This window comes from Panthera uncia, assembly GCF_023721935.1.
Source record: "Panthera uncia isolate 11264 chromosome A3 unlocalized genomic scaffold, Puncia_PCG_1.0 HiC_scaffold_11, whole genome shotgun sequence".
NCBI lineage: Eukaryota > Metazoa > Chordata > Mammalia > Carnivora > Felidae > Panthera > Panthera uncia.
The window spans coordinates 20443205-20465669 of NW_026057578.1; the positions used below are offsets into that span (position 1 = coordinate 20443205).

The 22465-nt window shown below is 52.4% G+C and overlaps 1 protein-coding gene across 1 annotated transcript; it reads right to left on the minus strand.

Moving 5' to 3' along the window:
• Positions 1-265: 265 nt before the first annotated feature.
• On the minus strand, positions 266-21092 carry FAM83D (family with sequence similarity 83 member D). Its single transcript, XM_049650796.1, has 4 exons — positions 20582-21092; positions 9167-9334; positions 4812-4936; positions 266-1695 (listed from the first exon to the last, which is right to left on the minus strand). The coding sequence occupies exons 1-4, from the start codon at positions 21056-21058 to the stop codon at positions 705-707; spliced, it is 1761 nt and encodes a 586-aa protein (XP_049506753.1). The 5' UTR covers positions 21059-21092; the 3' UTR covers positions 266-704.
• Between the last annotated feature and the right edge of the window lie 1373 nt (positions 21093-22465).

Genomic DNA, 22465 nt, shown 5'->3' on the forward strand with positions numbered 1-22465 from the left:
CTGGCAAGTTCCCTCATTCAAACTATACGGATAGTAACGCCAACATTCCTATCCCTGAGGAAGGCATGACCCTGAAACTTACTTTAGGTCTTCTAACTTTTAAGTGGCTATTTTCTCTTAACAATCTGGGTCATCTACTTTTTCCCCTCCCCAACTCTATTAAAAAATTCTGCAGAAATAGCTGTTATGTGCGTTTACTTGTGACACACACCTAGGGTTAAAAAGAAAAGAGCGGGGAAAAATAACACTCAAGCCATCACCAAACAAAAGTTGGTTGTATTTATTTAATCCTAAGAACACAGATACCTGAAGAAGAGACAGACAATAAGAAAGTTTTTTCTAAACAGGATTTTGATAAGACCTAGTGTTCAAATCTCTAAAACAGAAGAGCACACAAATCTAAAAAAACACAGCACACATTTTATCTCTTACCTGAATGAACCTGAGAACCCCAAACACTCTCTTTAAGAGATATCAGTTAAAGTCGTGCAAAGAAATTGTACCCATAGTGTTTCGACCATAAAACCAACACCTGGTTTATACATGACAAGAACAGGATAAAAGCACATAAAATAATGTGCAGTTTATAGAATTCAGGGAAGAACGGGGGGACCAAAGGTCAGGTGAACAAACTGTAAAGCAGGGTGCTCGGTGGACCAGCACCGCGCGCCTGATGGAACCAGGAGGCGCCGAACGCCGAGCGGTCACTGGTAGGAGGGATACAGCGCGGTGTCTCTCACAGCCAGGAGATTCACTGATGCTCTGGTAACGTTTCCGGAGTGAAAACCGAGGTAGTTCTCAGCAAGGAATGTTCTCCTGGAGAGCATGGCCAGCATGTGGTTGAGCCGGGACCGGATACCAGCAAAGTGAAACTGGCGCTCTTGATTCAAGTTCCTAAAGGAGTCTCGCAAGCACAGATCCAAGTGGGGGGCGCCCCAGTACTTGGCGTGTCCAGCGGGGACAAAGTCAGGGGCTCTGCTGGACGTCTGGGAGCCCAGGGAGCTTGCCACAGAGCCCTGGGAAGACAGAGAGGAGGAGGACCTCAAACTGGGAGATCTGGACACAGACATCCTGGACACTGGTGACCCTTCTTTAGACTGGGTGCCCTGAGAAAAGAGAACGTTCTCGTCCACGTCAGTCTGGGTGGTGGCCGACGTGGACCGAACCACAGCTTGGGAGCTCGCGACCCTGGTGGTGACCGCGGTCTGGGTCCCGGCACATGCCGTGGTGACGCTGGCTTGTGTCCCCGCGTCGCTCGTGCTCACTGCTGGAACCTCCTCTCCTGGCTCCGTCTGGGTGGCCGCATCGGTCGTCCTCCTCCCGCCCTGTGGTCTGTCCTGGCAGCTGATGACATCGTCCTCATCGCCGACGGTGGAGGACTCGCAGTTCTGGTGCCTGGCCTCTGCCCTGCCCTCAGCGGGGGCCTCACACCCCAGCTCAGCCTTCTTGGGGGTGCTCGAGAGCCGAGACAGCCGCAGGCGCAGCAGGCCGCCCAACGTGAGCTCCTTAGACAGGGGTTTACTGTCGACTAGATGGTCAAACTTGCCGCTGATCTGGAAGTCAGACAGCAGCTTGGAGCTGATGGGCTTCGACTGTGCGTACAGGATTCGGAACTCCAGATCAAAGTGTTCAACCACTTGGCCAGACAGAATGACCAAGTTACTGCTATTTAATTTGCCATCTGTCCACGTAAAACTTAAGGATTAAAAACAAACAAACAAACAAACAAACAGAAGCTGGTAAGCATGAGCACTCTTAGTTTACTCACTGTCAAAATGAACAATAAAGCCTAGATATCCTGCTCCAGGAGTCACAACTCTGGTGACAGCATACCCACCATTCGGTGTAAATTCAACACCCCAACCCCATACATAACGTATGTATGCGGTAACAGAAAGAAAAAGGCCAACTGTTTAACCAACACACTGAGACTTAGACATCCACAGCCTCAGCATTTCTACAAACTAGAAGGGGCTTCAAAAAGATTTAGGCAAGCACCCTGATTTTAGAAGTGATGAAACTAGCTAGTGATGTCCCAGCGGGAAGCTGGTCTAGACTGCAGACTAGACCCCAGGACGTAAGGACTGTTAGTGCAGTGCTCCTTACTACCTGATCCCATGCTGCCATTTTCTTCCTTTCTTTTTTAAGATTTTTATTTATTTTGAGAGAGAAAGTGCAAGCAGGGGAAGGGCAGAGACAGAATGCAAAGCAGGGTCTGCACTGCCAGCACGGAGCCCAATGTGGGGCTTGAACTCATGAACCATGAGATCGTGACCTGAGCTGAAGTTGAAAGCTCAACCAAATGAGCCACCCAGGTGCCCCTTCTTTTTCTTTTTCTTTTTTTTTAATGTTTATTTATTTATTTTTGAGAGAGAAAGAGCAAACGGGGGAGGGGCAGAGAGAGAGGGAGGCAGAGGATTCGAAGTGGGTTCTGTGCTGACAGCAGCGAGCCTGACGCGAGGCTCAGACTCACAAACAGTGAGATCACGACCTGAGCCAAAGTCAGACACTTAACCGAGCCACCCAGGTGCTGCCAGTGCTGCCATTTTCAATGGGGGACAGTAGCACATTCCCCCATTCCCCACATTCCCCCAGCTGATTAGTGGCCATGTGCCCTGCCTGTCAGGCATCCTTCTTCCTCTAGTAATAGAACCCCATCCACCCCAGCCTTCTTCTTAGGCACTTCCTGCAATCACAATGGGTGGACATATGACCCAGGCTGACCAGAGTATGCCACCCACTTGGGTCAGGGACCTACCCAGGATGGGCACGTGACCTAGCTAGGACCAAGTAATTCTTCAAGGACTGATGCCAGTGCAGGCAGAAAGAAAGTCTCTCTCTTTGGGAGAGATACTAAAGGCTATGTAAGTAAACCTGGACCTTGCCTTCAAAGGGAGAGCGTGACTGAGAATAAAGATCAACTAGAAAAAAAGCAGGACCAGGAGACAATATTCTGATCAATGTGTGCCCTCCAGGTCAAGATGAACTGAAAACCAACTGCACCTTTCTACACTCCCAAGTTATGGAACTCAATAAATTCTATTTTGCATAAAGTAGTTTGAGCTAGCTTTCTACACTCCCGATCACCCCACTGATAAAGAAGTTTGTATCAGGAATAGGATGCTTTATGGGCGCCTGGGTGGCTCAGTCGGTTAAGCATCCGACTTTAGCCTGACTTCAGCTCAGGTCGTGATCTCGCTGTCTATGGGTTCGAGCCCCGTGTCAGGCTCTGTGCTGACAGCTCAGAGCCTGGAGCCTGCTTCGCATTCTGTAACTCCCTCTCTCTACCCCTCCCCCGCTTGCACTCCGTCTCCCTCTCTCTCAAAAATAAATAATAAGCATTAAAAATTTTTTTAAAAAGGAATAGGATGTTTTAAATGAGAGATCATGAAACATAGTGTCAGCCCTGTCTCTACCTTGAGAGCTGCCTTCAAAGCCCCAGAAGAAAGATTCTGAAAACCTTTAATGAGATCATGCAAACAAGACACCTATCCAACACCAGGAGTATAAAATACCGTCAACAAATAGAAGCTATAATTCTCGGGGCATCTGGGTGACTCAGTTGGTTAACCAGCTCTTGGGTTCATCTCAAGTCACGATCTCATGGTTTGTGAGTTCGAGCCCTGCATCAAGCTCCATGCGGACAATGCGGAGCCTGCTTGGGATTCTGTCTCCCTCTTTCTCTGCCCCTCACCCCACTCAATCTCTCTCTCTGTCTCTCTGTCTCTCTCTCACTCACTCAACATAAATAAATAGACTTAAAAAAAAAAAAAACCTATCATCATCATCATCCTCAATGGTAGCATATCTCATTTGCAGAGGGTAATTTTTATATTTGATATTTCAGGATGGCCAAAAACCATTTGGGACTAAGTTTGTATACGCAGATAAAGCTTGCTTCGGGTGAAAATCTAGTCTCCTCCTGTTATTTATAAACGTCTTATGAAAGGAAGTCTCAAGGAAGTGTGAATTTTGTTCTGAGCAATGATGGTACTGTCTGAAAAGAAAGGCACCAAGAGTTTCTTGATCTGACCCCCTCAGCTTCCACAACCTTTTGCACATCTGCCAGGGCTGACACAATCATCACTCGGGAATGGGCGTTTCTCCAAAAATAAGTTTTTCTTTTTTAAACTCAAGACATGCCTCACGCACACCGTCAGACGATCGAATGCACAGACACACTGCCATTGGAGCCACGTAAGTAAACACGCTGCATCTTAACTTCTGGAGATTCGTGAAAATCAATGATCCAATCATCTGCACCCTCTATTCGACGACACTCTACCGTAAGATACCACTGCCAAGTTAAGACTTCAAAATTGGGGCTAGAAACCTGGATCAGTACTTTCTAGACTAAAGCACTAAGTTATAAGGCTTGAAGGAAGGTGAAGGATTTAAGCATAAGGTAACAGCTTCGGCTCTGCCCTCCACACTGACGCTGAGACCTGTGATGACCCTTACCTGCAAGTGAACAGGGACAAGGGGCGGGGGGGACCAAGGAACAGGAATTGAGACTGCTCCTGTCACCGGTAACCCCAGTTTGGCCACCGCAGGCCTTGGCAGAGGCTCCAGGCAAGGTTCAACATCCACGCCTTAGTTTCGTGGCCCCCCAGGGCAGGGGAGGCGACCCGCACCCCAACCACCTCCTGCAAAAGGCCGCTCGGACTGACGTCCTCACGCGCACAGATGCACACCTACCAGAACACCCAGCCATGGAGGCTCACGTTGAGAGGAAAAGCAGCTTTTCCTTTATCTAGCATGCACCCACTGCGAAGTTCAGAGTCACAAGCACGGGCAGGCTAGAGACTTACCTATAGGAGCCCGTAGCCACGCGAATGCCATCAATCAGTGTGAACTTCTCGTGCACCTGCCCAACTATCTTAGTCCCCGACCTCGCATAGTAAGTGTTTCCGGTAATAGTCCGGACGGTCATCAGCTGTCGGCGGGGAACAGGGGAAAAAGAAACACACAGGCCAGTGAGCAAACGACAGAGGGCTTGGGCTACAGTTCCCGAAAAGACGCACTAGGTGGCAAAGGAGCGGTCCCCCGTCCCCTTCGGTAATGGCACACACGCACACTAGCCAGCGGTTCTCGGGACTCGACGAATGTCACTTCACTTGGTCCGTCTTCTCGTGTGCCCTGTTCTCACACGGACTTGTGAGACTCTTGGTTCACGGGTACATGCGCTCTCAAAGAAGAGCCACTCGTTCTTTGACACGCCAGAATCCAAGAAATGACATTGAAACAGAATGTGGGGGATAAAATCAGCAAAGAAAACACCCTAATAATAAATGTCATTTTAACGAAGGCTTAAGGGAGCTAAGCTGATATTTCTCCTACTCTCTTATTTGACTGCATCAGTAATGACTAACAGCCCACCCTCACTTACCCCCATGCCATCCTCAGTATGGGGAACAGGACGAGCCTTCTCTAACACGGGACTTCTGAGGCGGACACACTCACATCACATGTGGCTTCACCAACAATGTCACATCTCCTACGAATTTATCAAAAAGGTACTCCGGTAATACGCTGGGGCCCCACAGTGCGTAATCATCCTTGGAAAATGACCCGCATAAATGTATATCCGATGGTATGTAAAACACTAAGACGATCTGCGTTATTTGGAACAAATCAGTACAGCGTCAGCTTTATGCCTTTAGAAACCTGACACAATTCAAATTAAATGCTTAAGATTTTTGTTTGATTCTCTCATTCATTCCATAAGCAAAGAAAGTCCCTACCGTGTGCTGAGCCTTGAGACAATAGAGGTATCAGGCATGTTCCTTACCTTTAGGGACTAAGGGAGAGAAAAGTAATGCGTGATTCAAAAAACAAGGTATGACATCATCCAGAGAAGTGAAAACCTACATCCACACAAAAACCTGTGCACAAACACTCACAGCAACTTTATTCATCATAGTAAGAAACTGGAAACTATCCTAAAGTCCTTCAGCGGGTGAACAGTTAAACTGTGGCACAACCACACCACAGGACACTCCTTAGCAGCAGAAAAGAACTAACAATTGATACAATAATTTGGATGGATCTCAAGCGCCTTATGCAGAATGAAAAAAGCCAATCTCAATAGGTCATATACTATATGATTCCATTTATAGAACATTCTCTAGATGACAAAATTATAGAGATGGGGAATAAATTTACTGGTTTCCAGGGGTTAGAAACGAGGAGGAGGGCACAGAGAGGAGAGCAGATGGGACCATAATGGGAGCAAGGAGATGGTTGTGGTGATAGAATAGTCCTGTATCCCGACAGTGGTGGGACAGTTCTGGATCTTGATGGCGGGGGGGGGGGGGGGCCTCAGGGGGGCACACATGTGATAAAATGGCATAGAACTGTCAACACATGTTGTGCCAACCCCAGATTCCAGGCTGTGATTTTGTACTAGAAGTCACATAGGATGTAACCATTGGGGAAACCGGGTGAGGGACACATGGAAACCTCTATGTATGACCTTTGCAACTTCTGTGAATCTATTGTTCCCTTTTTATTTAAAAAAAAAAAAAAAAAAAAAAAAAAAAAAAGAATTGAGAGAGAGACGGAGCATGAGCGGGGAGGGTAGAGAGAGAGGGAGACATAGAATCTGAAGCAGGCTCCAGGCTCTGAGCTGTCAGCACAGAGCCCGACACAGGGCTCGAACTCACAAACCGCGAGATCATGACCTGAGCCGAAGTCGGACACTCAACCGACTGAGCCACCCAGGCGCCCTGAACCTACTGTTCCTTTAAAATAAAAACATAAGACAAAACAAAAACACCATGGCATGACATAACATCACTTCCGTGGTCTTACCAAAAACATGATCTGAATTTAGCCATGAGGAAGCATCAGACAAACCCAAATCCTACAGAAAACTGGCTAATGTTCTTCCAAAGCACCAACACCCTAAAAGACAAAGACAGAGGAGCAGCTCCAAATGAGAAGACGCTAAGGAGATAGGACAACTCAATGCAAGATTCGGTCCTGGGTTGGATCCTGAATAAGAAAAAGGGCATTCATGGAATGATCAGTGAAACTTAGAAGGTCTGTAGATTATGGTATTATATCAAATGGATTTCTCAATTTTGAAATTTACACAGAGGTTTATAAGACGTTAACATTTAGATAATTTGGGCAAAGAGTATTCAGGAACTCCTTATCGCTAATTCCTTTGAAAATCCCATTATTTCAAAATAAAATTAAACAAACAAACAAAGAAACTAGGACCTTCCATAGAGGTGCCCCCAGAGCAGGTGGGGCAGGGGGTTCCTGGAGGAGATACCGATTCCTGACCCAGGTTTCAAAGGATCCACATATAATAGCAGGCATTCAAAAATGTCACTGTGGGCACATTTAGGTGTAGTTTTCTGCATCTTTTCCGTCGGTGCTTACCCAAATGTCGTACAGGCCTCTGTGACTGCAGTCAAAGCGCTTTTGAGGGCCTACGCACAAACACGTGACCAAGTGCCTACAGACAGGACACCCAGCGTCCAGAACCAGCCACAGAGCGAGGGTGTGGCAGATGTCAGCCCCCACTGGGGGAGGGTACAGACTCACCAACAGACACGTCCTGGTGAGAGAAGCCACCAGGGAAGACGGTGCTGCTCTAGGAAGAAGTCAAGGCACTACAAAAATTGGGGCGTCTGGCTGGCTCCATCAGTAGAGCATGCGACTCTTCGTCTCAGGGTTATGAGTTCGAGCCCCGTGTTGGGTGCAGAGATTACTTAAAAAAACTAAAATCTTTAAAAAAAAAAAGACACTACAAGAAATGCTGAGGCCAAAGGTACAGACTTCCTTTTGACTCCTCCTCAAGGCAACAGTCAACACTGTGCAAGTGAGTCGGCAAATAATGCTGGATTGGATAACTGGATCGTCTCTAAGCCAATCTCACGATCAGAGCTGTGGCCAGAGCCACTCTGATTCTCCTGCTGCTGGCACACAGCCCTCGTTGCAGGGAGAGCCTCAGAGTCAAACAGCACATCTTCCATCGCTTCCCCTGGCTCTGTGTAAAAGCAGTCACAGGCTGAATGTCTGCGTGCTTTTCCACGCCTGACATGCATTTGCCTTGGGTCCCCCTGACCTCATACTTTAACCGAGTGCGGGTCGCACGGCTGGCTCATTTCATCCTGGCTCCAAGCTCCGATTCTACCTCCGCCAGGAATTGGCTTTGTAGCGGCCGTGATAAGTTAGCAACAACCTGATCCTCGGTTTCCCCATTTGGGAAAACGACCACCAAGAACTCGAAGTTTAATAGCCAAATTTTGTAAACCAGATTACTTGACAACAGGGTCGGGGCGGGGGGGGGCGTGCGCTGATGTCCACTCTGCAAGCAGCCTATAGCACCGAAGCCCAAATGCGTTGTTCGGTTTGCTGACTGCTTTATTTCCAGCGCCTGGAACAGTTAAGTGGCTCAGAGAAGGTGCTCACATAGGTGATGAGCCAAGTGGATGAATTAAGTTCCAAAGCTCACAGCTCACATTAAGCTGCTTAATTGAAAAAGATGAATAACAAATACGACGATGCCGCTTGCCTCTTTCTGCTACAGAGAACAAGCTGGCTGAGTTATGTAACCGTACATTTAAAGACTTCAGTTTGAATTACTGTCATGCTCAGAGCAAAGGACGTGAAAAGCCTAATTTTACAGCAGCGAGAACGGAGAGGCAGCATGTGACGGTGATCAGGAACACGGGGCTGGAGGCAGGCCCACTGCGAGGGAGGCACACCCCCGCTCCTTTCCAGCGGCAGACCCCGGGCTCTCTGTGCCACCACGTCTGCGCTGAAACAGGTACTTACCCGGCAGGGCTGCGGTGACGACGGAGTTGCCTAACACTTGTCAGGAGCCCAGGACAGTGCCAAGGACGGAGCAGGGGCTCCGTCAGCGGTGGCCGGGCCGGCGCTACTGTCAAAAGCAGCGCCTCCAAGGCAGCCCCATGCGGCCAACAGCCGAGCTCCCGGCTGTTCAGGGGAGGCCAAGGTTTGAAACCTGGCTCTGTGGTTTCTTTTCTGCGAGACTGCAGACAAATGGCTTTGGCCACAGCCTCCGCTGCCTCTCGTGTCATGGGGATCCAACCCCTGCCCCACCCTGCACCATCACGTAGATCATGTAGGTTACAGAGGCTCAGTCTTACTGCTGATTAAGGAGAAACTGGAAACATGGAACACAAACCTTCTCCTTTTCAGGATGCACTTTCAGGTCCATGCACATATCCAAAAACTGCGAGAGCAGAGCCTGGTCCAGGAGGATGTAGACAGCGACTCCCTGTTTCCGACATATTTCCTGTAGGTCCCTGAAGATGTCGATGTCCGTGAAAACATCCATCACCACCGCAATCACCTATGGCGTGAGGCAGAGGGAAGAGCAAGCTGTCGGCTCACGGGAACACCAGCTTACGGTGCACCGTCCAGACTCTGGAGCCCCTCTCCGAGCCGGGAAAGGATCCCCACCCTACGGGATCCTTCCTCCCTTCTCCTTCTGCACTATCGGTTTGCCCCCAACCGCAGACACCTCCTTCTCCAAAGACACTCAGGCCACATCTGGATTTGGCCCAGCTGACCCTCCCGATCGCCTCCTAGCCACTGTCCTCCACGCTTCCTCGGACCAGTCCTTTTTTCTCCCCGGCAGCACTCCATTCATGCCTGCTGCTCAATCTTCCACACTCGGCATCAGACTACAGTTCCGAGATGCCTCAGCCATGCGGCCCTAAGCAAATTACAGTCGTTCCCAAGGTCTGGTCCTGCGTCTGCAAAATAGGCATGTGGTCAGAACTGAATGACTACGTTACAGGAAGCACAAGGTACAAAATCCCCTCAAGTATCTGTTCGCGGGTTCCCTTCGCCAGTCCAGACAGCTCACCACAGGAAGGCATCGCTCCAGCCGCCAAGCCTCTCATTACACCCTTTGCAAGTTTAAGAGTGGGGCCCTCAGCGAAATCCCTCCAAGGCTGTGGGGTGTCAGAATGTGCAGACTCAGTACAAGTCTCTGCACACCAAGCCAGAGCTGGGGCCCCGAGCTAAGGCCACGGCTCCCTGGGCCACGGTTTGCAGCAGCCTGGGCCGGAAGGGGGTCTCCCTCCTCCTCACTTCAACAGTGAAAACTAGTGTCTCTTAGGACCACATTAACTCCTTTTCGAACATTAAGGTAATTTATTTATGGGCCTCACTTCCTCTATGGGGACGGAGGCCCTGGAATGGGATAGACTCATCTCTGTGACCCTAGAGGACTCAAGACAGTACCCGACAGTCATGACCCCTCAAGGACGTGGGTGTTCAAGAAGCAAACGGAGACAAACAGGAGATCCCGTGGTCTGTCTCCAACACCCCAAGTCTCGCCTACCAGGAGGCCACCTTGGAGAGACCTTGAAAGGCCAGCTCCCGGGAAGTCACTGCTATGAGGAGTCTGGGAAGATCCATTTCTCTCTGGCTACTTATCCCTGCCCCTCCCCAGTGTTGATGAAGCCCCAGCTGTCGAGCTATTCCCCGGGGAAGGGTTTGCCTCAACCCCCCAGACACGTGATTTTTCTGAACTGGTGGCATCTCAAGAAGTTCACGGGCTCCCATGTGCTTTTATGCATCTTATTTGGAGTTGTATCCACCCCCAGGTCACACAGCATCGTGGGCAAAAGGCAGAGAGGCCTGGTCACAGATGTCAGCTCTGCAGCTCACCACCATGTGACCCGAGGCATGCTGCGGAGCCTCAGTTTCCTTCTCTGGAAGAGATGGACAGTAACAGCATCTATGTAAGGGGCTGCTGTCGGGATCGCAGGGGACAAAGACAGAAAGGGCTTAGCTCGGGCATGAAACGAACAGGCGTTCCATTTTGTGGCCGGCGCCTCTTCAGAGTCTATGGCAGGCCGAAGCCTGGGCCAGGCAGAAAAGACGGCTGTACAGAATGTGACAGACACCGGACTTGTCCGCAAAAGGAAGACACGCACGCAGGGGGGCCGAATGATACACACTGGACGAGGCGATCACATCACGGGAACTTGGAGGTGGGAAGGAGATGGTCAAGCTGCGGTAGACCCGCTCCAGGCCCTCAAATGTTTACAAGAGCAGAGAAGGATTCCTGGCGGGGAGGGCCTTTGAGCTGAGTCACGAAGAAGGGCGCAGTCTTGACAGGGGAGAAGTGAAGGGGAGGGTCTTGAAGCCACGTGGCGGCAGAAGAGGCAGGGAATGATGGGGCAGGGGCCAGCGTGGCCGGAACGGAGAGTGTGCGTGATGGGGAGCAGCGGGACAGGACTGAGAGACAGACGGGTGAGCCAGGCGGTAAAACCAGGCGGTGACACCTCCACAGAGGTTTTGAACACACTCGTGTAGGAATGAGCGCAGAGCTCACGAGAGAAAGCTGGAGGAAGACACATCCAGGGTCCGTCCCTGTCCTCAAGAAACCCAGGCCAATGGGGGACAGAGGCAGCGCATGGACGTGCACCCAGACTCCCCGTGGGAGGGACAGAAAACCCCGCCCAGCTGGCTGGCTTAGAGAGGGCTGGAGGGTTGCTGGAGGCAGGGACCCAGGAGCAGGGCCTGCCAAACTGGGCTTTGATTCACCACTGAACCAAACAATACAAACGCCACCTTTGTTAGGTGGTGAGTAAGTCTCTAATTTGTCATTGGTTTCATTATTTGGTGTTAAAGCCCCAGCCTTTCCTGTGGGTGTTGAAAATAACTGGATCGGGACGCGAGGTGTTAAGAAGGTGGGTGCAAGTGCTTCCCTCCCTAACTTCCCCCTGGACCCAACATCCCCTCCCTCTCTTACTAGAGCGGGACTCTTGAAAGGTTTGCGACGGAGGCACAGCCCTGCGCAGGAAAGCAATGAGCACGAAGACCTTCCCTCCTTCAAGACCCCACCCCTGCTTTCCTGTACTCTCCCCACTCCAGCCCCGTGCAACCAAGTCCTGCAGACTCAACGAGACCTGGGGCTTCTCCAATCTCTCAAGGGACAGTCTCCTCACTGAGCTCAGCAATGGCCTGGACTCATTCGCTGGCCAGCCAAGTGTCTGCTTTCCAAGGCCGGACCTGTCTCCCAGGTGCTGGGGCTCCTGCTACAGGTCTCTGGGCCCTGCAAGGATGCCCAGACTTGGAACCGGTCCCTGCTGTCACTCCCTGAGATATCATGCGGGATGGACAAAGGAGAGACGCATCTGGAAAGGGGTCATCCTGTGCCCATCAAGCCCCCACACGGCCACTGTGGGCACTGCCTACCCCAGCCTGGGCCGCCAAGAGCCTGCCCGATCTCTTAGGGCTAGAAAGCTCTGCAAGAGGTGACTTTTGAGAGTCTGTTCCAGGTCGACCCCCATCTGCAACTCTGTGCAAATCAGTCATTACAGGAGGAAACATCTAGCCGCCAGAAGCCCGGCTGGCTGGTCTGCCGCCCAGTACCCCATAGTTCCTGCACATCTCCAGCCACATCTAGAGCAGCCGTGACTGTGTCAAGCCCCACACCATCCTCAAAGGTGCCCCCCACCACCGCCACAGTCACTGCAACTACTCCTTGATGATTTAAACCAAGGGATCGAGTGACACACACAGTTACACAGTAGCAACCACTGCGCTATTGTGTATTGGGGACAAGCAGACACTCTATTCACGTTCATTTTTCACGTGACCTGGGAGCTTTTCCATTTGCTTTCTTGCACAAAAGCTCTAAAGAGAGATCTAGAGATTTCAAAACACCAGTAATTGTTATCTCCGATTTACGGATGAGGAAAATAAAGCTTGGAGGGGCTAGGTTACTCGTTCGTAGGGATATTCTTAAACAAATGCAGGAGCTGGAGTCTCAACCCCGGCCTGAGCGACTCTAGAGCCACCTATTAGAAGAGGGTTAAATATTATTCCAAACAAGCCTGAGGTTCAGTGTTCAAGGGACAGAGCTTGGAATACATCCTGAAGGGACCAGTGGAATATTTCGCAAAGGACATGGGATGGAGCCCGTCGGAGGAGGATTACTAATAACACGAAACAGCTCACAGGACGAACGTTCAGGAAGTGTGGAGTGCCGTAGCACATGGGCACCTTCCCTCTGCAGGCGGTCCCGCCGAATAACCCAGAACGGACTAAATCAGGAAACCTTGGGAGCACAGGCTGTAGAGGCGGACCTGACGCGGAGGCCAGCTCCTCCGCTTTCGAGCACCCCGTGCCCGCTGGCGCGGTACCTAAGTGTCGCTGCCTCCTGTCGCCTGCAAATACTACTGCCGATCCGGTAGCGGCTGCAGTGGGTTCAGTCCAGAGAGGGCACCTGATGGCTCCTGGCACACAGGAAGCCCTCACACGGCAGCCTGTGTGTCTTAGCCCCAAGTCCGCCACAGTCTCCCTCCCTTCCCGCCCACGGCCACAAAGCAAGGACACGTGTGCAACACGCTTGGAATTCTGCCAGAGGTCTGCGCACATTCAATGACGCGTCAACCTGCCCGGGGGGGGGGGGGGGGGGGGGGGGGGGTGGCCAATGCCAGCCCGGCAACTGGATTCTTCGCGCGGACCACATGACTCTCAAACCCATTTCCTCCAGGTCCCCCGTGCTCTCCCACCTACTCTTCTGGAGATGGTCTCGCTCAAAAACAAGAGACCTCTTTTCTCCCCATTCATTACAGGTTTTAAATAGAACAGAAACGATCTCCTTGAAATGTCTTAAAAAATTTTTAAGTTAACTTGGCATTATCTTCCGGAGTTAGAAACAAAGCAAATGTCCACGGTCGACCCTAACCTTGCCTGTGCGAGTTGGTCTCTCTCGGTTTCATGGGCTGTCAGTGTACGATTAACCATTCAAGTGCCGGACTAAGGTGCTGGCGTGGCCTCCGTCTGCAGCCTGGCACAGCGGCTCTCCCGGGAGGCAGGAAGGCGCGCCAACTGCTCGCGGGCCACGGTGGCAGCCACGTGGCTGCCGTTGTGTCCCAGCGTGAAGTACGCATGCCCGCTGGGCTTTCAGAAAGAAAAAGCATCCAGAGGGGCTTGGGGGACTTAGGGGGCTATCATTCTGAGTTATTGATAATTACGTAAAACATTTACCTGGCTCCGACGTCCGATTTACAAAACAGGATGCTTTCAGAGACACCTAGCTTCCGTCCTTGTCCCTTCCCTTTTTCTCCTTTCCCTTCCTCCTTCTGCATTACAATCACTTCAATCCATTTTTGGTTCATCTTCCATTTTCTTGAATATAAAGAAGGCTGCCTTAGGCCCATGTATGTACATACTTGTTTGCTATAAACAAGAATGTGTATTATGTACGTGTGTGTGTGTGTGTGTGTGTGTGTGTTCACATCCCCCTGTAGATTACAAGGCAGAATGTGATGCACGCTGTTCTAGAGCAGTGCTCATCAATGCAAGCTTCTGAGAGGAAGGAAACGTGCTAGGTCCGTGCCATCCACACAGCAGCCGCTAGCCACCGGCGGAGACTGAACACCTGAAATATAGCTAGTGAGGCAGAGGAACTGAGTTTTTCATATTTCATTTGAATGCACATAAATTGAAATTGCCACTGGTGGCTAACGGTGACTTCACTGGTCGGTGCGGCCCTAGACACTTAGTCACTGCTTTCTCAGAGCCGCAGGGGACTCCACTCTGGGGACGCAGCCGTTCTACTGAAGGACATCTCAGCTCCCCCAGCCTCTTGCTATGGTTAAGTAGTGCTACAAACAGCCTGCTACACGCGTCTATGCGTGTTTTTGCCAGTGTTCTCTTTGGGACAGACACACACACGCGGAGTTGCTAGGCTGATGCGTAAATACAACTGAAGTGTCGCTGCATATGGTCAAATTCCCCTCCAGAGGCTATATCGTTTGCATCAGTGTCTTTAGAAAGCCCGCATACCCAGTACTTTTTTGGCAAGCGAACGGATCCTGTATCTGTAAAGGAATCCGGATAATCCTGTATCTGTAAAGGAATCCGGATGATCCTGTATCTGTAAAGGAATCCGGATGATCCTGGGGCTTCCCTGCTGCCTGATGGACGCCAGCTGGCAACAGTGAAGGAAGGAACCGGCCGACAGAGAAGGTGGCTACGGGACCGAGAGCAGGAGGGAGTGGGAGTGGCTGTTCCACGGGGGCAGAGCTTCAGTCAGGGAACACGAAACCATTCTGCAGACAGATGGTACAGACAGATACACGATGTGAATGTGCTCAAGCCCAGTTAATGGTTAAAATGGCAAATCGACTTGCGTGTATTTTACCGTAATTTAAAAAAAAAAAAAAAAAAGAGGGGCACCTGGGTGACTCAGTCAGTTAAGTGTCTGACTCTTGATCTCAACTCAGGTCTTGATCTCAGGGTCACGAGTTCAAGCCCCACACTGGGCTCCACACTGGGCGTGGAGCCTACTTGAAAAAATATAAAATAAAAAATAGGGGCACCTGGGCGGCCTAATGGGTTAAGCTGACTTTTGGTTTCCACTCAGGTCGTGATCTCACGGTTCGTGAGTTTGAGCCCCACATTGGGCTGTGCACTGACAGTGCAGAGCCTGCTTGGGAATCTCTCTCTCCCTCTCTCTCTCTTTCTCCTCCTCCTCCTCCTCCCCCCCTGCTCATGCTCTCTCTCTCTCTCTCAAAATAAGTAAACTTAAAAAAAATAAAAAATAAATAAAAAGAAAGAAATGAAGTGGCTAACAATTCCAAAATCCTTCACCTGACTCATAAAACCAAAAGGAAGAGATAAAAAGCAGCCACCCTGTCTGGTGAGGCACAGCCTAAAGTTGTGCATCAGACAGGCTTTCTAGGCCAGTGCTTCTCAACCAGGGACAATTTTCTTCCCCAGGGGACATCTGGCAATTTCTTTGAATTGTGGTAAAATAGATAATAAATCTGCCACCTTCATCATTTTCAAGTGTATTTTCAGGGGCATGAATTACGTTCACCGCATTGTGCGATCATCACCACTATCTGTTTCCAAGAGGTTTTCATCACCCCAAACAGAAACTCTATAACCTTTAAGCAATAGCTCCCTATCCTCCCCAACCCCCCTTGGGAGACTTTTTTGAACATCACGACTCTTGGCCGGGGATGGTGCTTCTGGCATCTTGTGGGCGGGGCCCGGGGAGGCTGCTGGGCACCCCAGGCACAGGACAGCCCTCCAAGACAGAGCGTGATCTGGTCCAAAACATCCACGGCAGAGTGATGCTGAGAAAGCCCGCCCCGGGCTGACTGGGGCATCCGGAGCAGGAACTGATCACACTGCACAGATTCTACTGAAACTCAGAGGAGCGTTAAACAAGACCAGGAGCACCTTAGTTCTGATACATCCACACGCACATCAAGGGCCTCGGCCAGATTTCTCAGCAGCCACTCCTGGCAGGACTCTTCGTCAACACAGTGACGCTTCTCCCAATGCTCAGGTTATCAAATGGATGCCCCAGGGCGCGTCACAGCGCAGGTGTCTCTCTGGAACACGGGCAGCTGGTAAGAAGGATGCCTGAGGAGTGTGGAACCTCCAGAATGGGCTCTGCCCATGAACTCCCATTCAAAACCCAGAGATACCCCAAGGGCCAGCACAGAAACCCATCACCAGTGGGGGCACGCAGCACGTCCAGGGAAGGTCTCCACTCCCACCTGACCCCTGGGGAGGTGGGGCCCAGCCACACGCTGATTCACAGGGCAGCAGAGGCAAAGAAAAAAATGTCTCCTCGACAAATTCAGTAATGTAGGGAAAGGCTCCAGAGTAGGTGTGTCAGGGAAAAATCCTGTTCGGTTCAAAATTATTCTAGAATTCCCTCGGGAAGCCAACATCTTGGCTCTCGGGTCCAAAGCAGTCAGTATTTCCTCCAGCTTTGGTGGAGCTCGACCAGGTCAGCAGTCAGCCTGCATTCAGAATCCAGGCTGCACATACATCATGTGTCTTTTCAACGCCGTCCCTCACTCACGTGGCAGGATGCCCACGCTTTGAAAGGCGCTCGGAAACTGAGCCAGTGGAGGGCCTGGCAGACTCCCAGCCCCGGTCACACCTACTCTGGGACAAGAACTCGCTGGAAAGGCAGGCGGAATCGCTCAGACCATTTTGTCACTTCTGCCCTGCCTCTCCTCTCCCTGCCAGACACCCTGCATGCGGCCCAGGTCCCAGGTGAGGATGAAACCTGTCCAAAAACCCTCCGTCCAGGCTGCAAAGCTAGGATTAGACACCTCCGTTTCCCAGGTGACCCCGGTTTCTTGGGCCTGTATCCTGACCACTCCAGTCTTCTTCCCGAAACGGACAGGAAGTATTCATCCTGTCCTAGTCGTTTTCCTGTTTATAGGATATGCAAGGAGGAAATAAAAAGTCCCAATCTTCAGAAACTGTTAAAAACCTTCAGCCTGTCGCTGAAAACTGCCAAGGTGCCAATCCTCTCTCATGCCAGGGAATCCTCGGGGAGCAGAGATTGCGAGCATGGGCTTGGGAGCTAGGCAGACGGGCTACCTCTGTGATCTTGGGCAAGTTACTTAACCTCTCTGGGCCTGGTCTCTTCTTACCTGTGGCCTCCTCCTAACAGTGGGAGGGTTCAATGGGAGAATCCAGGTAAAGGGTGCAGCACAGAAATTGACCCACTGCAAGGGCTCAAGCATACCATCAGGATACAGATGCGTAACAGCTTTTCATCTCATCCTGAGACAGCCCGGGACCGGCATCGTCAGCGTCCTTGCTGTCACAGGGACTGAACTTCAAAGGACGCAGCCGGAGTGACGCAGCCACTCCTGTGCACACAAGGCGCAACTCTACCCCGAGCCGCAGCTCTGGTGGGGCCACCCGGTGAGCTCGCTATGATATCACCCCCATAAGGCCCTGTCCACCTGAGGACGGAGACAGCGCCTAATCCTTGCACGGCACCAGGCCGAGCGCTGGGACTGTCGGGGGCTGAGGGCCGCCGTACTTCAGTTGGGAGTCCTGGCTCTGTCTTTCCCCAGCTATGTGACCTCGGGGCAACTTAACTTCTCCGTGCCTCAGCTCCATCACCTGCGGAGTGGGGATAACTGCACCTACCTCGGGACTACCTGCTTCGCAGAGCATTATCGTATTCTTTAAAGTAAAGGGGATGAGGCCTCAAGGTTAGCATGTCTCAAATCCAACCCGTCTCCGGGTCCCCACTCTCGGCCTTGTTCTTCCTCCTAATTTGGTAGCTTCACTGCCCACCAAGCTAAAAAAAAAAAACCTCTGTCCTCCCCAACCCTGCCTCTCCCGTGTTCTCCTTGGCCTTGCTCATTCTCCTGTTCCCTCCCAGGCCAACGAATGACCGAGTCCTGCCATTAAAACTTCCCCTGCCCAACTCCCCAGCACTGCCTTAGCACACACCCTCTTCTGGTCGCTATATCCCTATGGCATCCTCCTTACAGGCACCCCACACACCAGCCTCGGCCCTCTCTAACCCGGGCTCCCTTGTGCTCCCACCAGAATGACTGCTCAGGAACGCCAATTTGATCATGCTCCTCCTTCAAAACCTTCAATGGCTCCCCAGTGCTCTTTAGCGGGCAAAGCACGGCTCCAGCCTCCCCTTCAGCCTCCTCTTCTACCACTAACCCTGCCTACTCGTTGTTCAAGCTGTGAGGAACTTGGCTGCCTCCAAACATGCCAGGTCCTTTCACACTTCTGGGCCAGTCTCTACCCTCTGGCCTGGCAAGTCCCACGCATCCTCCTGGACCCAGATCCAAGGTCACCACCTCTCCTGAGGCTTGCTTTCTTTCTTCCTCCAACGTCTCTATCTGTAGCCACCTCCCCACCCATTCCACCAGCAGACTGTCAACTCTCAAGTGTCCGGCAAGCATCATGCCCTTCACCTGCGGCCCCTAGCCCCTGGCACAGCATCCAATACGTGGTAGGTGCCAAATGAGCAAGCAATTTGGCATCCGGCAGAGACACTGAAAATATTAATCAGATCTAAAGGTAATGTACCACCTTTCACCATTAAAATCGCCCAGGTTCCAAATACAGCATCTCAAAGATGTGAGTGTGTGGCTGGACCGGGGCACAGAACAGGGCAGGACATTCTACCCTGGAATGCCAGTATTACAGAATGCCCCCAGGACAAAAGGGTGGCTGAGGGCCAGCCTCGAGCCCCTTCTAAGGCCAGCACATGAGTCGACAGGCAGCTTTCCCTCTGGCCTTAGCTCCAGAATCCCTTCACTACCACTAAGAAATGGAGCTGGGCAAGAGGTTAGGGCAATTCTCCTCTCTTTCATGGAGACCTATTCATTGCTTTTCTCAAGTTGCAAGTGCCCAAATTCCCTCCTGGAGGCAAGCCTGGAAATGCACCCCACCATCAGGCCTTTTTCCATCCTCTTACTCTTCTCGAGTGTCTGCTCCATCAAAAGGACCGTCAGCACACCCAAAGCACTGCACGGCTGATACCAGCGTAGCTGGAGCCTGCACCTACCCCCCCAAAAGCAAAGCCCTAGCCCACACTACCCTCTACCCACTGCAACCCCACCAGCAGGAAAGGAACAGGCAGCGTCAAGAACACTGGTGAGAATCTGGGCTTGTTCCTGGGCTTGACTGTTTCCGCCAGAATGATGCAGATATCATAAGCCACAGATACACTCAGGTACCAGCCCTCCTGAGTCTAACCATGGCCTGGGGCTTCACCTGTCATGTTCCTGGCACAGGTGGCCGCTAGGAAGATGGGCACTATGCCAGTCAGCAAGCAAGGTGGCAGCTAACTACGGCTCTAGACTAGGGTGTCCGACCCCACTCACCTGATGCTACGTTCTCGCAGACCCCTAGGTACCCAGCACCCTGCTGCAGTCGAGATTTCCCACCCCACCCATTCTAAGAGTCAAGACAACAGCACCAAAACCCACTGGGAAGAGAGATGACCCAAAGCAGGGGATCTGCCCGTCTCATTCACGGAAAGAGCAATTTCCTGGGGCGCCCTGGGTGGCTCAGGAGGTTGGGTGTCTGACTTCCACTCAGGTCCATGATCTCCCGGTTGGAGGGTTCCAGCCCCATCAGGCTCTGTGCCGGCAGCTCAGAGCCCGCGCAGCCTGCTTCGGATTCTGTTGTCTCCCTCTCTGCCTCTCCCCCAACTCGCTGTCGCTGTCTCCCTCCCCCCCCCTCTCTCTCTCTCTCACACACACACACACACACACACACACACACACACACAAATAAATAAGCATTAAAAAGAGAGAGAGAGAGCAATTTCTCTGGTCAATGGCAGGACGGAAAGAGGCAGGATTCTCAGTTTACCACTGGAATGTACTGGCTTTCTACAAGATAAGACACGCGGCGGTGACTAGCAATTAACAGACTCCTATGCCCCAAAGTTGTCTCTGGGTACAATCTTTCTGGAATTTTTCCCTAGGTAACGCACTTACTTCTTAGGAGATGGGATCCAGTGTTGGCTGGCAGCCAGGAAAATTAGCACTCTCGTTTGGTTTTAACTAAAATGTGGAACTAGAAGTATTTCTGGTCCCCTCCCCCAGGGGATGTGAATGTCAGGAGTTGGACCTCGGCCACAATGCTCCTCCTTGAGGACTGCGGCTTCCCCCCACGTCCCTGACACAACGAGCGGCCGAGTGATCAGTGATCCGAGCGAAGCCACGCAGAAGGGGCGAGTCGGGGCCCCCAGGACCACCCGGCCCCGCGCTCCATTCTTCCGAGGGCCTCCCGTCCGCCCCGGGCCCCGAGCCGGGGCGCTCACCTCCCGCGCGGAGCGGAGCTGCTGGCGCAGCGCGTCCTTGCAGCCGTAGGGGCCGCCGGCGCCCGCGCCGCGGGGCTGGAAGTGCGCCTCGACGCGCGTGGCGCCGCGGTAGGCGCCCTGGTAGAAGGCCGGCCAGCCGAGCTCCAGCAGCGGCGGCTCCAGGTCCGACTGCTCGGGGAAGTAGGTGCCGGACGAGCAGTCGTGCGACGAGCCGAAGGAGTCCTCGGCCCCCGCCGCCGCGCCCTCCTGACCGGGCCTCTGGGCCGCCCGCAGGATGGCGCGCACCTCGTCCGGGCTCAGGAAGCGGCCCAGGCGCTCTCTTCGCAGGAAGGCCTCGAAGGCACAGGGGCCGCCCGCCACCAGCTCCTCGAGCGCCAGGCGCCGCGCCTCGCTGTACAGCTCGGCCGGGTTGGGCGGCCCGCACGGCGACAGGCAGGCGGCGGGCAGCTCGTCCGGACCCTCGAGGCGCAGAGCCATTGCGAAGACCGGACAGAACAGGACCGCTGCAGAGTCGGCCGAGCGCGGGCGTGCCGGCAGCTTTATACGCACCTTTGAATCTAACCGGCCCGCGTCCCGGCCCTCTCATTGGCTGCCACCTCTAACGGCGGAATCCAGGCGCTGCGAACGCCACCACGGCCCCTCCCCCTGATGTGCTATTGGCTGCTCCGCGGCCCGGCCCCGCCCCGCGCCTCCGCATTGGCTGCCGGCGGCGACCGAGTCCAAACTCTGGGGTCGCTCCGTGGGGTTTCAACGTGGCGGCTCCACGGCTGCGCTGATGAGTTGCTCCTGCTCCGGGCCTGCGGGTAGCCGAGCTCTTAAGGGTCAGCTAGAGAGAGGGAGTAACGAGCCCCAGTGACCCGGCCGCGGCGCAGGTAGCGGATCCCGAACTGAAGCCTGAGAGTCCGGCCCCCTCCATCCTAGCGCGCCCCCTGCTGGCCGCGCTGCTCCCGGGCTCTCACTCCGGGCTTGGGCGTGACTGACCAGTCCTGTCTCCGTAATCCCCTGCATTTAAATCATTCGTAAACCCGTTCAAAAAATACTGGCTTTGATTACACCTTCAGGTAGCTTTTCCTTTTCTCGGCCCATCAAGTTATTGCCCTGGCAAAATCCCAACCCTGGTTAAACCCCACTCTTCACCTACTTTCCCCCGCACCTGGGCAGCCCTACGGTCCTGGGGGAAAGACTACGCAACCAAGCTGTCGGTGCCTTAAATTCACAGTCTCAAGTGGATCCTGAAGATTGACTGCTAGCCTACATTTCCCTCAGTCACCCTACCTTTTCCTTTCGTTCTTACTCTTAGCGTTTGCTTCGTATTTCACTGAGAAAATAGAAGCAACCAGAGAGAACCACATGCTGCCATCACATCTACCTACCCGTCTACATCTCCGCCCACTTCTGGGCCTTCTGTTACTACCAATGAACTGTCCCTGAGCCTAACACCAATCCTTCCGTTGGGGCATTAGCTACCAGCCCCTCTGCTAGTAACCTGTATCCCTACAGCAATGCTCTTTCCCGGATCATCAGTTTCCCTTCTTTTACTGCTTCATTCCTCTCAGCATACTGATATTGGAGTATTTTTCATCTTTTTTTTTTTTTAATTTTTTTAACGTTTTATTTTATTTTTGAGACAGAGAGAGACAAAGCATGAATGGGGGAGGGTCAGAGAGAGGGAGACACAGAATCCGAAACAGGCTCCAGGCTCCGAGCCGTCAGCACAGAGCCCAACGCGGGGCTCGAACCCACGGACCGCGAGATCATGACCTAAGGCCGAAGTCGGCCGCTTAACCGACGGAGCCACCCAGGCGCCCCAGGAGTATTTTTCATCTTAAATCAACCTTCTCTTGACCTTCCTCTAGAGTTTCCTCTCCATTTCTCTGCTTATTT

Coding starts and splice junctions, on each gene's coding strand:
- FAM83D (XM_049650796.1), bottom strand. CDS start 21,058: ATGGCTCTGCGCCTCGAGGGTCCGGACGAGCTGCCCGCCGCCTGCCTG. Junction 9,335..20,581: donor AGCTCCGCTCCGCGCGGGAG/GTGAGCGCCCCG, acceptor CTCACGCCATAG/GTGATTGCGGTGGTGATGGA. Junction 4,937..9,166: donor TGCATCCTGAAAAGGAGAAG/GTTTGTGTTCCA, acceptor CCCCGCCGACAG/CTGATGACCGTCCGGACTAT.